Genomic DNA, 12,896 nt, shown 5'->3' with positions numbered 1-12,896 from the left:
CCTCCTTTTCTTCTTTTCTCGTTTTTTTTTCTTCTTTTTTCCATGAAAGGCCAGGGTCCGTGGCGCTGCTTTGAAATTGGCACGCGGGATGATTTTAGCTATTCGAAGCCGTGGAAGAGGAAGAGGAGAAGAACGTCGCCTGCGAGCCGCTGGCGCCAACGCGACAAAAACCTTTCATAATCAACCGTGTCTCCCCTCGTTTCGGCCGCCCCCTTTTTTCAACCTCGATAACTCCAAAATCCTCCTTCTACTTCTCTCGCTCGAAGGACAGAAGAAATCAGAATAACAGAAACCGTGGACTCCAGTTTTCTTCAATGAACCTTCCAAGAATCAACGACCCTCGTCCTTTGTCAGAACCTCTAGTAAGGACCTCCTGAAACCTAAAACAGAAAGAAGTATGCCTGAATGAATGACTTTTGACCGTGTAGAAATCCTGAAGAACATGGTAAATGTTTTAACCATTGCTTTTAAGAAGCATATTTGTCTTCGTTGAATCTATTTCTATATCTTCTGTTAATTTTTAGGTAATCTTCGACTCATTGAACACGATTAATATATTACAAGTGACAAGGATGGATTGCCAAAGAAAATAAGGAAGCGGTACAGCACTTGGTCCAAAGGCTCATATGGAAAGGATTACAGTGAGAATAGGTTTCATCTAGATTTTTCTTGGCCAACACCTTAAAAATAACGCCTACGTGTATCATAGAGAAAACACGGTTAGAGGGTTAAGAACGAGGAAGAAATTCTCTTCATTAACACATACTTCATCAGCAGCTGTTAATGAATCACGTGTTCATATATCAGCCTGAACGACTGTTGCCTCGTGTTTTTCCAAGGCTACTGATTTATACGAGGAAACTCATCGTCGCTAGACATTTTCGATGTTCAAATAACAAGGGACTCCGAAGAAGCAACCCTTTCTTCAGGAAGAGAAGAAAACTGTCTCCTCTTTTTTTTTTTTTAAAGAAGAAACTCCAGTACTTCAGGTCACTTTTATTATTTAATATTCTCTTATCTTAATGCTCGAAGCTAAACTTTTTATCCAAACCGTAGGTCGAGGAGGATTTTAATTAGAGCGAAGAGAAAGCGTCCGGGCGACGGGTCCGAAAAAGATAAATCGGGACGAGTCGAGGGCGGCCATGGAACCTGGATAATTTACGAGGAGTGTCGCGGGGGCGTTAGACACCCCGAGGAATTCTCCGGGCTACCCTTACCGGAAGCACGCTGTGAAACCGAGGGCGTCTGCACCTTCGGAGGCGCCGCCCCTCCGCGACTGCGTATCGTCGGTTTCATGAAAGGAGCCCAGAAGAGACGGGCAACCCTATTTCATGGTATACCCCATGGAAAAGGGTGGCTTATCTCCCTGATTGAATGCTCGTTCCCCTTCTCATGGTTAACCAGAGAAAAAACACACCCATGGAATTGGAGATTTCTTCAATAAAATTGATTTATAAATCTTCATCGAACCAGCAAATCTTCTGTTAACGCGTTTCTTCTTTTTTCTTCCAGGTTAATATTCGTTGCTTCATCCAGCAGACCCGTAGCAAGTCTGAAATAATCTTCGAACCGGGAGCCGGCCATTCGCCACCGAAAATGTGTTTACACGGCACTATACACTTCACCGGAATAATTCCCGTGTCTTTTTGCTCTTGACGAAAGTGAACGAGTTTTCTTTGGCGCCCTGACGGCTCTGGTATTGTGGCACACGGTTTCGCGGTATCGGGCGATACGTGAATACCAAGCGTCGAGGGTGGTGGCGAGAGGTTGCTTTTAGAATTTACTGTTTCCACGTTCCGATCTATTTTAATTATTCCCCCCGGTTGTCGTGGAAAAATTCCATAAATCTTCGTTAGCCGGGTAATTAGTGGCCGAGATACTTTCGACCGGCCACGGTATAAATCGCGTGATTCCTTCCAGGAACCTCGGTACATTGACGACACGAGGTGTACCAACGTGGTACAGTGTCTCTCAAACTGTCATGCTTCTTTGGAAGAATTGAATTTGGCATTTCTTCACTTGAGGAGGAAGAAGAAAATAATTTTTGAAATAATCAGATGAAGATATGGAGTTTGATCCATTGTCTCCCAAGCCATCACGATTTTCTGGAAGAATTGAATTTGGCATTTCTTCACTTGAGGAGGAAGAAGAAAACAATTTTTGAAATAATCAGATGAAGATATGGAGTTTGATCCATTGTCTCCCAAGCCATCACGATTTTCTGGAAGAATTGAATTTGGCATTTCTTCACTTGAGGAGGAAGAAGAAAACAATTTTTGAAATAATCAGATGTAGATATGGATCCAATGTCTCTCATTACGCTTTTCTGGAAGAAATGAATTTGGCATTTCTTCACTCGTGGGGGAAGAAGAAAACAATTTTTGAAATAATCAGATGAAGATATGGTGTTTGATCCTGTATCTCCCAAGCCATCACGATTTTCTGGAAGAATTGAATTTGGCATTTCTTCACTTGAGGAGGAAGAAGAAAACAATTTTTGAAATAATCAGATGATGATATGGAGTTTGATCCAGTGTCCCTCAAGCCATTACACTTTTTTGGAAGAGTTGAATTTAGCATTTCTTCACTCGTGGAGTGAAATTGTAGAAATTATAGAAATTGAATATTCAAAAAGAAGAATAATATATTAATTACTTTTCTAATATTTTACTATCAAGTCAACAAAATTCAGAAACTTCTTCAAGGAAGAAATGAAGAAATTATTGATAGTGCTAATGTATCAGGAATATTTCTGGAAATAGAAACAATAGCACTTCCTTTCTTCTTTTTAATATGATTGATTGTATGATTTTCCTGGACTTCCTTGCCCAAGATGGCGTTTGAGGGGGGAGGGATGAGATTGAAGTTGGTTGGATTTGAGAGACCCTGATCATGGTGTATCGTTTGAAAAATGAAGGTGCTGAAGAAGTGGCACGTAAATCGCTATTATAGAGTTCTGAGTGCTTATAGCAGTTCTTAATTCGTGGAGACGTTTATTTGCTACACCGCCGAACAACGCTGTATGCGCGATATAATTTAACACGTTCCTGGTTATTTTTACTGTTCCGTGATTAATTTTCTGCCATTAAAAAGAATCATCGCCGTCGAATTTCGAGCCGCTCCGCGCTACTCCGTTCATTCTTATTTAAGACAACATCGTCTTCAGCCTCTTCTTCATTCAGAAATCACTCTGAACGTTTCGTATCTTCGTATACTTCACCTTCAATTCTTCGCTTAAATATTTAGATGAAGAAATACAAAATTTATCCTTCGTTATGGTAATTCAATTTATTTCTTCTTTTCAGGAGACGCCTAAGAAAAGTGAATTGTTCGTTGGAAGAAAATATAAGATGGTCGACCGTTTCATTGTGAAAAGGGTGGAGACCAAGTGAAGATAATAATCACCTTCCGTTCCCCGTAAATCTTTCCTTATGAACGATGGCGATAGAGTTGCCGCACGAAAATAGAGATTTTTTCCTGGCCCTCGTAAAATATTTATATGCGCAAATAGTCGGTAAGAGTCGAAAATAGGGATCCACCGTGAGCACGAAAAGAAGAAGTGGAAGAAGACATCGATAAGGGAGGCGAGAGACGATTTTCTTCTTTTTCTCACCCGGAAATATCTCTTTTGATCGGACTGCAGAATTTCTTCCCCCACAAAAAATCATCGAATTTAAATAGGAAGAAATACGTGAAATTCAAGCTTTGATGTTGATACATTATTATACTTCAGAAGAAATATTTATCTCCTGGAGAATTTCAATTACAGAAACTTCTTCTAATATAATAATAATATTTGAAAATTAAATAGTGAAGAGATGAAAAATTGAAGAAAACCAAAGCTTTGGAAATATACCAAATGAAGAGAAAAAGGGGTAAATTGATTAAGCTTTGATGTTTATACATTATTATACTTCAGAAGAAATGTTTATTTCCTGGAGAATTTCAATTACCGAAACTTCTTCTAATATAATAATAATATTTGAAAATTAAATAGTGAAGAGATGAAAAATTGAAGAAAACCAAAGCTTTGGAAATATACAAAATGAAGAGAGAAAGGGGTAAATGGTAGGGAAGCAAAAATAAGAGAATTTCAATTACAGAAACTTCTTCTAATATAATAATAATATTTGAAAATTAAATAGTGAAGAGATGAAAAATTGAAGAAAATCAAAGCTTTGGAAATATACAAAATGAAGAGAGAAAGGGGTAAATGGTAGGGAAGCAAAAATAAGAGAATTTCAATTACAGAAACTTCTTCTAATATATATAATAATATTTGAAAATTAAATAGTGAAGAGATGAAAAATTGAAAAAAACCAAAGCATTGAAAATATAGAAAATGAAGAGAAAAAGGGGTAAATGGTAGGGAAGCAAAAATAATGTCCTAAGGCTGTCTTCACCGGTGGATAAAGCTCTAAAATCCTTTCACTCGGCAGATGTTGGAGACTGGAGGCGTTGGAGAATTTGAAGAGGTGACAAAATCGAGCCTCCGGTTTTATTGGAGAAGTGGACCCATTGCATTATCGAAGCAAGCGTTGGACAGCTGTTTCCTGGACCGATGAAATGTTACCGACGTTTTTGGGAATGAAACTGATCATCGAGACAAGACTGAGTGGTTTTTTCCAAGCGTGAACAGCTTGAAGATTCACCTAGAAGCATGATAAAAAAAGGTTCGATATTCTCGGGGGAGAAATATTTGTTTCTTCAGTTTCAATAAAATAATCATCAGTATTTATTTTATAAAAGTACATTTGTAATTTTTGAATATTTTATTTATCTTTTTAGGTGCTCAAGATGTTCTTTTTAATGGCATCAATGGGAAACTTTAATTAAGTAGTTAATGCAGCCAGTTCCAACACCATTGAACCGACCAGCAAACAGAAATTAGTTGTCGACAGGCGGTTCGAATTATAAATTTCTTAGGAGGCCCCGTAACAGCTTCCTTTTCCTACCTTCCGCCTCACAGTCAACTTTATTCTGTCGGTTACTTCAAAGGGAAAAACGTTTTCTTCTTTTGGATTCAGGATTTTGTTCTTTTTTCTTCCATAACAATTAACGCATTGATGCATATCTGTTGATGAACTATATTGACAAATTAACTATAATTAATAAAGAAGTATAGAAATTATATAATTTCTTGTGTAATTTTGCAAAAGAAGAAAATTGATTTATCAAATTAATTAAGAATTATAGATTTCTATAATTTCTATAATTATTATTATAGATTTCTATAATTTCTATAATTATTATTATAGATTTCTGTAATTTCTATAATTATTATTATAGATTTCTATAATTTCTATAATTATTATTATAGATTTCTATAATTTCTATAATTATTATTATAGATTTCTATAATTATATTTCTATAATAGTTATAGAAATCTATAATAATAATTATAGAAATATAATTATAGAAATCTATAATAGTAATTATAGAAATACAATTATAGAAATTATAGAAATTTTTATATAACTATTATATAAGAAGAAAACTGATTTATAATATAATATTATTATATATAAGAATTTCTATAATTTCTATAATTATATAATTAACTACAATTTTTTATTAATTTGATAAATCAATTTTCTTCTTTTTCAAAATTCCAAGAGTTTGTATGAATTGTTGATTGTAAATGTTAATCTTCCTTCTCTCTTTCATTTCGTTTACTGACAAGCATTTCTTTTTTTGTGCAAGATCTCTGTGTGAGAGGAGAGAAGCCGTCGAGGGGACACGTCGACAGCTGCCACCAACGTAAGATCCGGTTCACACGGCCCTCCCCACCGCGTCCCCCTTGCTCGTTCTTTTTACACTTTTATAAGAGCTTTCTGAAACTTACACCACCAGTAGTTACAATTCTCAATCGATTTTACTTAACAGCTTAGAAGGTAGAAAATATTAATAATCTTATTTATTATGATAAGAATAGATCCATTATATTTTTTTGTAAACACTGTCAAGTACATGTATGTGTGTTTATTTTTAGAATAAAGAGGAGACTGGTCGTGTGAAACTTTTTGCTAAGCAGCACTTATCAAGGACGCAGAATTTGCAATACCATCAGCGAGGAGAGAGTGTTAGTGAGAATGTCTGTAAACAGGAAAACACTGTCCGCATTCATTCTCTACTGACCCACATTCGCAGAAGTCGCTATCTTTTCTTCTGCTCCTCTCGCCGTCGAACAATCGGCCATAACTCGAGCCATGGCTCATTGATCTGTCGTTTCTCGCTCTTTAGCATCCCATGTACAAGTTATTTCCATTGCATTAATCTCGACTGAATGGATATGGACTACTTTTAATCATTACTTCATCTCTTCAAAGGTTCTCTTATTTGTAAAATTCCTCTTTCAATAATTTGCCGAAGTTTATTTTAATTATATTAGGTGTAATAATAAAATTAATTCGGTACCTTTAATATTACACTTTCCTAGTTACTATTTTAAATTCGGATATTTTCCCGCGCTTTTGTGAATTTGAAAAATGGCGCAAGACAAATTAATTTTAAATTCGAATATTTTCCCGCGCTTTTGTGAATTTGAAAAATGGCGCGAGATAAATTAATTATTACACTTTCTTAGTTACTATTTTAAATTCGATTATTTTCCCGCGCTTTTCTGAATTTGAAAAATGGCGCGAGAATATGACATCGATAACAGACTTCTTAAAAATAAGCCATTAATTAAAAAAAGAAAAGGCACCGAATAAATTAATAACTACAGTGTTATTATATAATACATGTATTATAATTTAATAATTGTATCGCTTTAAAATTTGTATGGCCAAGTGTGGAGAATCTTCCACAGATAAAAAAAGAAACACCTTCAAAGGCAGGGAAAGGAAGGACCGTTTGTCAGTGGGACGTCTCGTTCCTTCCTCCTTTGATGTTCACTGACACCCATACAAATGTATTTCTTTGAATCGAACGCCGTCAGGAGATACTGGTAGTTCCGATTCGAATTAGTAAATTAGTCGAAAATAGTGTGCGAGACGGGTACGTCAACGAAAATGAAACGGAAGAAAACCGACGGCCAGACAGATGATCCAACGACGTTGCGACGCTGTCCTATCTCCTCGTCCAGTGACAATACATGAAAAAAGAGATTTCAGTCAGAACATGAGCGAAGCAGACGTTGAAGGGGTTAGAAGTTGTAGGAACAAAAGGAATAAATGAGACTTGGAGCTGAGAAGAAAGGAAAGTAGTAGCTTGAAGGAGTACATTTATGGTCCTATCTTTGTAGATAGTATTCATTAGGGACATTAAAAAAAAGGTGGGAAAAAATGATTCAATCCACGCTCCTGGGAAGTTGAGATCCCTTGAAGACATCTATAAATTGATCTTGTATCTCACGTTGAGAGTATGACTTATATTTTGAAGAAGATTTATTGATTATCAATAATCAAATTACATTATTTAATGACATATGGAATATATGACAGTCGTATATTCTCACATTTGTGACAGATTTCAGGGAACAGCAAACAATTTTTTTTCTCCTGTGAAAGATGATGGATTCATGATGGTCAGGTCAAAGGGAAATGTTAAGGTTCGGTTGCCATATAGGGAATGTACCATGCAGCTCAGATCCATGACAAAAAGACCATCGCCTTACACTCATATGAATAGTCTGAGTTTCATGAACTTGCATGATGATTCCACAATAAGAAGGAAACAAGGTTATCTCTAATTTCTCTTCTTTTATGCTTCAAACAATTACTGATCATTTTTCCTTTCAAGGTCCTAACAAAATCAGGGTAGAAGGTGAGGATTCACCACCAATAATTATTAGAAGTGGATGTGCAATGTTTCCAAGGTTTAGGTACATCAGGTGCTGCGTTATAATACTGTTGATAATCCTTGTCTGTGTTGTTTTGATCAACCAGTTGTTCCCTTATCCATTGCACGCTTCATGCATTATAAAATGGTAAGAATCCTGTAATTCCCGGAAATGGGGGGTTGCTGGGGTGATTCTGAACAAGATTTTCCTTTACCAAAATGTTGTTTGAAGCTTCGTTTCTGAGTTATTAACGAAAAACACTGGCCAATCAGAGCGCGCGCTGAACCACGGGAGCGTTGGCTCTGAACCGCGCTCGGTCGTGAACAAACGTATTGGCACAGCGTGGGTATGAAAGAAAGCGTGCGATAAACGTTACATCGTCTTAAATTAAGAACAATATGGAATTATTCGTTATTCATTAACCCATTAACTGCCAAACTTTTTTTTTGAAATTTTTGACCGGATAAGTTATATATATGTATATTTTTGGCACCGAGTGGTGTACGTAAAATTCCAAAATTCCCAAATGGGGATCGTGGCAGCTAATGGGTTAATAACGAATTTCCTTGATACCCAAGCTGTGCCAGTACGTTTGTTCACGACCGAGCGCGGTTCAGAGCCAACGCTGTCGTGGTTCTACGCGCGCTCTGATTGGCCAGTGTTTTTCTTTAATAACTCGAAAACGAAGCTTCAAATGACATTTTGCAATCCCCCATTTCCGGGAATTACGGAGTTATGGGACACCCTGTATTTATTAAAATATTTTTAATGTTATTATATCCTTGGAACAGAAGTATCATATTTTCTTTTTTTCAGTATGAAATCACATTGCCATTTTTTTTTACTCTTTATTTATAATAGTGGTGTGTTAATGGAGTAGTATGATTGTTTTGTCTTGTCCTATAAAAACCTGAGAAAAATGGGTTCTAAGATAACGTCTGTCTAGCTAGGCCGCTTCTGCAAACAATCCTGTGCATAGGGAAACTCAATATCACCCTGGATGAGGTTCGTGTATTTTCCTTTGGTTGGACGACGACACCGCTTGAAAAATATACGAGCTACACTTTTCAAACCCATGAGAACATCGCGTGTGCTTATTCTCGGTGTACTCCTTTGAGTTTTATGCTATCAAAAGATGGCAATATCTCATCTGGGAGGGTAGTTACGGGTAAAAATGTGATTGCGAGGTTTCTGGCCAATTTCCCCTATTTAATGAAATTCGAAAATTCTGAAAAAAATCAGAGACATTTCTACTTGTAAGGCACATATTACAGAATTTTTTCAGATTTTTATATTGAAAACTGAAGCCGTGAAAAATCAAAAACGTCAGAAAATCGCCATTTTTCAGGATTTTTTGACGTTTTTGATTTTTCACGGCTTCAGTTTTCAATATAAAAATCTGAAAAAATTCTGTAATATGTGCCTCACAAGTAGAAACATCTCTGATTTTTTTCAGAATTTTCGAATGTCATTAAATAGGAGAAATTGGCCAAAAACCTTACGATTACATTTTTACCCGTAACTACCCTCCCAGATGAGATACAGGGTTGAAACTTGGCACAGACTGGTTTTTTTTGATCACCTATCGAATGGTTCATAGCAAGTCGAATTTGGTTTGGGGGCACTTTTGACCACCTTATCCGGCTATACCCTTCATCTTAAATAAGTTGATTGACTTAGGAAAAATTAATTAATTTAAAAAGCAAAGTTTGTCAATTAATTTATTGATTATATTAGGTGTACAAATCCTTTTTTTAATTAAAGACCTATTTTCAAGAAGTTATATTAACTACAATTATTGAATTTATTCTCGCGCCATTTTTCAAATTCACGAAAGCGCGGGAAAATAATTCGAATTTAAAATAGTAACTAATCAAGTGTACATATGTCATGTCCGGAAAATTTTTCCAAATTTGTCCACCTCACGTTCCCTTATTAAGCCTTCGGGTTATAGGGGTCTCCTCACGTAAGGGGCGTGAGGGGAACAAATCACTTCTACATTATTTCAATTTTCTCCTCGACTCTGTGCTTTCCCATCAAGCCTTCGGGTTGTGAGAGTCTTTCCTATCCTTAGTTCTCTTTACATTTCTTAATTCTTTTCTTCAGTTATTACCCCTCCTTGAAACTATCGTCGTGCTCAACTGCGTAGTAACAGATTTCGAGATAGACAAAAACTCGGTTTCGACCGAGGAGAGGTATCGTAAACAGCGTTCGCTGCACAGTTAGCCAGTGCTTCGCATTGTAGGGATCTCCTCAGGTTAACTGCGCAAAAGCGTAAAAATCAATTTATCTTTTAGATTTTCAACCGATAATCTCCTCTTTCTCACGCGTAGGCGCCAGTCGGTCCCAAACCCGATCGTATGTGCGAATTGAGTGTTGGAATGGAAGTATGAAATAGCATGAAATTCAAATATTCGAATGAATGCAAATGGCGAGGAATGAGAACCCTCACCAGCGAACGTTAGCAACATTCGAGAACTGTTTAGAGACGAAGGGTCACACAGAGTAATTAAAGTCATTGTATCGAATTCCAAGAATTACCTGAAAGTTCGCTGCAAATACAGGAATATCAAACAATTGCTGAAATTATCAGTTAAATCATCGTATGCTATTAGGATTTTTAACGAACAACTTGCGCTACCACCGCAATTGTTATCAGAGCCGATTGTTAATCAGAAACTCCTTGATCGCTAATTCGTTAATTACATGTGATAGTTTAATATTCATACTTCGTGTTCAGATTTAATTCATTAAATTGTTAATTATATCGTTCCTATAGAATATTCTGGGAAACGTACGACGTGGAATCAGCGAAAACCGTTAAACAGAGATGAAACACTAAGAGAGAGAGAGAGAGAGCATGATCTAGAGGATTTCGTCTGGCACGCGCCCTTAACCAATAGCGACGCACGTGACGCTACCGTCACACACTATGATTTGTTGAGATGTCCCCACGCAGGACATCGTCCTCGCGACGGGCCCTTCCGGCCAGGATCGCGATCGATTCTGATTACTCTTCGAGTAACTCGTGACGGGAGCCCGTTCGTCTAGAGATAGTGTTGTATTTGTACTTCGTGTAATTTAGCTGTCGCGAGGGTGAAATTCTGAATACATTTCAGAAAAGCCATTTCACGCTATTAAACCTCTATCTTTTCTCTTTCTTTTAATCCGTTGATCGCGTAGTTGTCGTATTAAATTAATTCGCGTTTAATTCTATTTTTCTGAAAATCGTAATCGTCTTAGTTGATTTTATTCGCAATAAAAGGGCAATCGGGTGCACGACAAGTGTTAGTGCGACATCATTCTCTCAACACTTGGTGTTTCAGATTTACCAGCGATTATTCAGCGAATCTTCCAGCGATTTTCAAAGCGATCTATATCTATTAGTACGTTCTGTACTAATTTGTCGAGCACGACATTATGATTATTTTCAACAAGGCAAAACACGGGTTATGAGAGTCTCTCAATTTTAGATCGTCTCGATTTTCTCGTTCAGGTACCGAATTATAAATAATACGCTATATTAATATTCCGAATTTTGATTTATCGCGCTTTGGGTGTGTGACGATTGGTCGACTACGATATTTTATCAGGAGCGACCCGTAAAGCCCTTTCGGGGGTTGTGAGAACCTCTCCATTCAAGTCGTTACCCTCGCAGATAGATACTGCTAATTTTTCCATCTTTCTATTATATTTGGTCGAGTCAGTAAACATTAAAATTTCAACTAAAAATCCGTTAAAAATTATATTCGAGAGTCTCATTGTAAATCAAAGGAAAAATACCTTTCTGATCAAATCACGTTGTAAAATAGATTAACTTTACTTTACCGGACCCAAAATTTTGGACCTTTTTTCTTTTTGATTTATAGGTTTTTTTGCGTAGAATCTGAAAATGCAAGTCTCAACGTTAGGAATTCAGTGGTTAAAAAGTTATAAGCGTGTAAAGTTTGACATTTTTAGCGAATTTGCTACGTTACTGTGACGCCATATTGCCTTATATGTATAACTTAATTGGTTCTCATCTTACATGGACAGTACAGTCTGTTTGTAAAATAAATATAAATCTAACTAACTCATTGTCAGACAGCATCAAATTTACTGTTTGAATGTACCCGCCAAAGTAGTCGGCACCCACATGAATCTGCCTGCAGCTAGCGACACCGTTCATTGGACAAGAAGTCAATATGGCGTCACAGTAACGTAGCAAATGCGCTAAAAATATCAAACTTTACATGCTTATAACTTTTGAACCATTGGATTCCTAAAGTTGAGACTTGCATTTTTGGATACTCCGCTTCAAAAACTATAGATTCAAAAAAAAAAAGTCCAAAATTTTTGGTCCGATAAAGTAAAGTTCACCCTTTCTTTCAAATAAATTTCCGTCTTTTAAATTGTTCTGACCGTAGAGGACGCGCGCAACGTAACATATAATATTAAAGGTACCGAATTAATTTGTACACCTAATAATTAGTTAAAACATTTTTTTGTGCTAGGACATTTGGAGAGACCTGTACTTATACAATGCAGAAATTCAGATGTCAGATACTCAACTGGTCGTCTACAAACTGTGGACCACATGGGAACAGATGTCTCTACACAGTAAAAGATGTATTAATCTTATAATTTAAATATTCTATAACTTCAATTTATTTTTTCAGCTCAAAGAACCGAAACCAGATGAAAATAATGTTATCAGGGCTGTACACTTTGCACCCAACTTGAAAACTATGGAGACTATGAGGATTGATTTTGAAGAAATTAACAACACTTGCACAGCAACGGTATTTAAATACTTTATTAATAATTTTAACTTAATATACTTTATTTGTAACCTTCCTTATATATTATCAAAGGGAGAATCTACATCAAACGAATGGTTCAGGGTATTCGATGATGGTACAAATTATTGCGATTTACATAATTTAGTGACTGGAACAGGTTTTGATAAAAGTACAAAGTTTTTAGAAATGACAAACAATGCGGTTTGTACACAATATACCATGGCAGTTTGTCAGTAAACAATTATTTGAATCCTTTTATATTGTATGAATATTTTTAAAAGCTGTATCGAATAAAACAGTGAATTGTTCTCATACCTTTATTAACTTTAAT

General features: G+C 36.3%; 1 protein-coding gene across 1 annotated transcript; it reads left to right on the top strand.

The window, feature by feature from the left end:
- The first annotated feature begins 6,861 nt into the window (after positions 1–6,861).
- Positions 6,862–12,879, top strand: LOC114877845. Its single transcript, XM_029190930.2, has 5 exons — positions 6,862–7,683; positions 7,745–7,931; positions 12,278–12,383; positions 12,443–12,565; positions 12,638–12,879. Exons 1-5 carry the CDS (start codon positions 7,431–7,433, stop codon positions 12,800–12,802), a joined length of 834 nt encoding a protein of 277 aa, XP_029046763.1. The 5' UTR covers positions 6,862–7,430; the 3' UTR covers positions 12,803–12,879.
- The last annotated feature ends 17 nt before the right edge of the window (positions 12,880–12,896 follow it).

This window comes from Osmia bicornis, chromosome 16, assembly GCF_907164935.1.
Source record: "Osmia bicornis bicornis chromosome 16, iOsmBic2.1, whole genome shotgun sequence".
NCBI lineage: Eukaryota > Metazoa > Arthropoda > Insecta > Hymenoptera > Megachilidae > Osmia > Osmia bicornis.
This window is presented reverse-complemented; position numbering and strand designations above follow the sequence as displayed.